The 4,054-nt window shown below is 38.2% G+C and overlaps 1 protein-coding gene across 1 annotated transcript; it reads right to left on the reverse strand.

Moving 5' to 3' along the window:
• Positions 1 to 263: 263 nt before the first annotated feature.
• On the reverse strand, positions 264 to 2,689 carry LOC131065598 (cell division cycle 20.2, cofactor of APC complex). The gene is made up of 4 exons (XM_059207622.1): positions 2,404 to 2,689; positions 2,040 to 2,324; positions 852 to 1,691; positions 264 to 626 (listed from the first exon to the last, which is right to left on the reverse strand). The coding sequence occupies exons 1-4, from the start codon at positions 2,500 to 2,502 to the stop codon at positions 474 to 476; spliced, it is 1,377 nt and encodes a 458-aa protein (XP_059063605.1). The 5' UTR covers positions 2,503 to 2,689; the 3' UTR covers positions 264 to 473.
• Between the last annotated feature and the right edge of the window lie 1,365 nt (positions 2,690 to 4,054).

The following is a 4,054-nucleotide window of genomic DNA, read 5'->3' on the forward strand; positions in this document are numbered from 1 at the left end:
CTGTTGAGCTAACCAATTGCCACTAAACTGGCGGCGTTTATAAACGCCAGGAAAAGTATTATTGTGGCAGGCATCAATAGATATTGGCAGTCAATGCCTTAAAAGAGGAGCTACACTAACAAAAAAATAACAAAATGCATACTTCAATTTTTACAAAATACAAACAAGAATTCTTACAGTTGGATCATTCACTGCTTGATATCATACTTCAATTTTTACAAAATACAAACAACCTGATAACCATCTGCAGAATGCTGTTGAGCTAACCAATTGCCACTAAACTGGCGGCGTTTATAAATGCCAGGAAATGTAATATTGTGGCAGACATCAATAGATATTGACAGTCAATGCCTTAAAAGAGGAGCTACACTAAAGATTGTTAGAAGAGAAAACAATATGGACAAAAAAATAACAAAATATACAAATTGGTGCGCACCTGAGACCCTTGAGGATGTGTTAGTCTCCTATTTTCTTCAACGAATGTGAGTAAGATACTTTTTAAAAGTCCCCCCGGCAATAGCTGTACTGGTTCTAGTGCTCTTTGGGGTGTCTGGAGCTCCGAATACTTGCCAAAATCTGAGGGTTTCATCTCCTGCTGCAGAAGCCACTGTGTACCCATCTGGACTCTGAGAAATATAGAGCTTGTTACTTTTAGTAGCTAATTCAACAATAAACAAACAAAAAAGATAGAGTCGGAAAGCTTCTCGATGAAACTGTTTGCAATTAATATTCATCTCACTGTATCAACAAATAAAAGTATCAAGAAATCTTCCGAGTATGAACCAAAATGCATAGATTTTTATTCAGAAGTGATTGTGGAAGACAAACTGGTTAAGTAAATGTATAGTTACCTGTGCTAGATAGAGTACTCTAGAAGTGTGGGCAGTAAGATCAATCATTTTGGTCATTGAAGGATACTTCCACAAAGTGAGTTGATTTTGGCTATAGCCATGAGAACTGAGCAATTCTCTCTGGTGCTTACTCCACAAGAGGGCACACACCTGAGAGCCAGTATCCACAGAATTAAGGCAGGAACCTGTGTGAGTATTCCACATTTTAATACACCTATCTGCAGTTCCTCCTCCAGATGCCAACAGATTGCTCTGGAATGGGCACCAGGCCAATGCCTTTACTGCAGCTTGGTGGGCATCCAAACGGTGAGTGGCCATGCTCCTCCTCTGGTCCCAAATGTGCAGCAGATTGTCATTTCCTCCACTGGCTAGTTGTTGCCCAGACTCCGACCACTTCAACCCACACACCTCCTGTTCATGCCCTCTATATGCATTCACAATGTGCTCCCGGATCCGAACATCGTGGTTCAAAATCTTGGCGTCTAGACCGCCTGATGTGAGAATTGAATGTTGGGCCTGGTTCCATGCCAGGGATCCCACTCTTCCAGCGTGCCCTTTCAATGTCCTCAGCTGCCGATTGCTCTCTGTGTCCCATATCTGCACGTTGCAGTTATTCAGACCCACTGCAATGTGTCTCCCATCACAGGCCCAGTTAACGCTGGTTACAGGGCCCTCCTCCTCAGTCATGCTCACCAGCTCTGAAATAAGGCCCGTGGAGGCATCCCACAGGTACACGGTATCCCCAAGCGCTATGGCTAATATGTTTTTTTCACCCCAGTCCATGAGATTCAAGTAGTAATCATCCACAATCTCTGGAGCATCCAGAGTCTTCTCCGGGCACTGTGAATGTAATAACAACATAAATCTTATCAGAAACCCTTTAAGAGAAGATTAAAAACCACGGTATTGAGACTTGACTTCCTTGCACAAAACAGAGTCCAGACATGGACTAGCTAATAAAGAAAGGTTTAGCAAATAAGAAAAAAGAAGAAGGAAATAAGAAATAAGAAATCTCGCCCAACTGTACAAATCACCATTACAGTCACAAATTTCAACAGGAAAATCAAGAATTACTTATAGCAGCAAACTAAAACATAATTTTCTTTATAAGGAAAGCGAATATAACCATGACTGTAAATTGTAAATTTTCACTCGTTCTCTACAATGGTAAGGTCCAATATCTCTCACCTGCGGAATGTATCGATGTGTTCTGGACTTGGGCTGAAAAGGAGGAGGAGGAGCAGACGAGTAAAGAGTACTATTGTTAATGGCTTCTTGTGCTGGAGGGGGTTTGTTTTGAAAAGCAAGAATCCTCGATTTGGGAAACATTGTTGCAGAGAGATGTTTCCTGTAAGCTTCTCTAGAGGCACAAGGACTAACAGGGCAACTACTGTAATCTTTTTCCTCATCATTCAGGGACACCCGAGCCACATCCAAATCCATGGAAGCTCTATCGGGAATAAATCTATCACTCTGCAATCACCACAGCCATTAGTCTCCCTTCTGCGCCCAAAAATCATTGACATCTCTCATAAAATACATATATACTTACATTGCGCCTGATCAGATGACTTCCTACATTAGAATTTTCTTGCATGGGATGTCTCTGCCTTTCCTCAGTCCTCCTAAAAGCCTTCTTTGGGGATTTCATAGCCCTCCTATCCTGCAAAACAAAACAGACCCACAACGAAAAAAGAAAAAAAAAACAGAAAAATACAGACGAACGATCTACAACTAAGAAATAAGCCAATATTCTGCCAGAGATGATGAAAGAAGCCGATATTCTGCCAGAGAAGATGTTTAACAGCACTTGTAAGTAATTTCACAATAAATGATTCGCTGAGTTTCGCGAGTAAAGAATTTCAATGATGGTAATCGTGACATATATACATGCTTCACAGGTCATATTATTTTTTTATTTATTTTTTAAATCTGGAGATGTATGCGTTTGGGCCCAACGGTCATCTCTAATTTTTAAACTGAGATTGTTCGACTTGTCTATTTTTATATATTTTTTCTAGTGGGTTGTTTAATTAAATAGGAATATTTTACCTGATAATTGTATATGGTTTATTATCGTACGATCAAGAAGTTAATAATGTTGATTGTAAAAGGTTTATTACATATTGAGCAAGGAATTTTTTAGATGGATCATTTCCATTGTAAGTTTATTATCTTCCATTTGTATCTAAATTAACATATTGTAATATATCATAGATATCAAATTCATGGAGATACTATTTTTTAATAGAGTTGGTGTTTTTCTTTTCATGTTAATTTCTAACCCTAAGGTTCTTATCAAGATTAGGATAAACTAATTAGGTTTATTTCATAAGGAAGACATTTATGCTTAGATTTGGAATTGGAAAAGGCCAATGAACAATAGGGATAATACACCTCTTCTACATTTTGAATCTTGCCAATTTGAAAGAGTAGTGTGAACTCTCTCTCAAAGATGACTTATGTGGTTTATCTTGACAAAAAATCTTTACAAAGGATTTTGATACATATGACTCAGATAACTCTTCTATTTGATAGTTGATTTCAATGATGCAACAAAGGATATAATTGGCTAAGAATCCTTGCAAATTTAATCATTATAATATTGTACATCATTCAGCAGTCCTCTAATGATTTAATTAAGTTTTTGTTTCGCATAGGACAAAAATTTACAACAATGCCAAAATTTATGGCACAATGTTCATAAAAATGCCTATAGGGGATAGGGGGGTGTTCCTCTTCATCTTATGAAGACCCCTACATTTATGTTGATTGTTGTGTAGAACTCTTCTAAACCTTATGGATCCTACATGTGAGGCAAGACAACCCCTAGATTGATCTGCACCCATCCACATCAATTTTTGTGACTTTTTCACCTTCCACAATTCATCCTACATGTTTCACTAAAAAATAGGACTTGGGACCTAGCTAAGGCCAATGTGGATTGCATTCACGGATAGAGCCAATATATAATCACTTTCTAAATTCACAAGAAAGAAGCTTTCATAGTTAGGGAGTTACGAGTTAGGAAATTAGGATTCATAAGACTTTTTTTTTCTTTTCATTTGTAATAAATTTATGGTGGCCTATGTGCCTACAGGTGGGGCCAATGGGGCCTAATGTATTTTATATTTGGGGGGCATGTGGGCATGTGGGCATGTAGGTACTTTGTTATGATCAATAAAGTTGCATGTTTCTCTTTT

This window comes from Cryptomeria japonica, chromosome 7 (genome assembly GCF_030272615.1).
Source record: "Cryptomeria japonica chromosome 7, Sugi_1.0, whole genome shotgun sequence".
Lineage (NCBI taxonomy): Eukaryota > Viridiplantae > Streptophyta > Pinopsida > Cupressales > Cupressaceae > Cryptomeria > Cryptomeria japonica.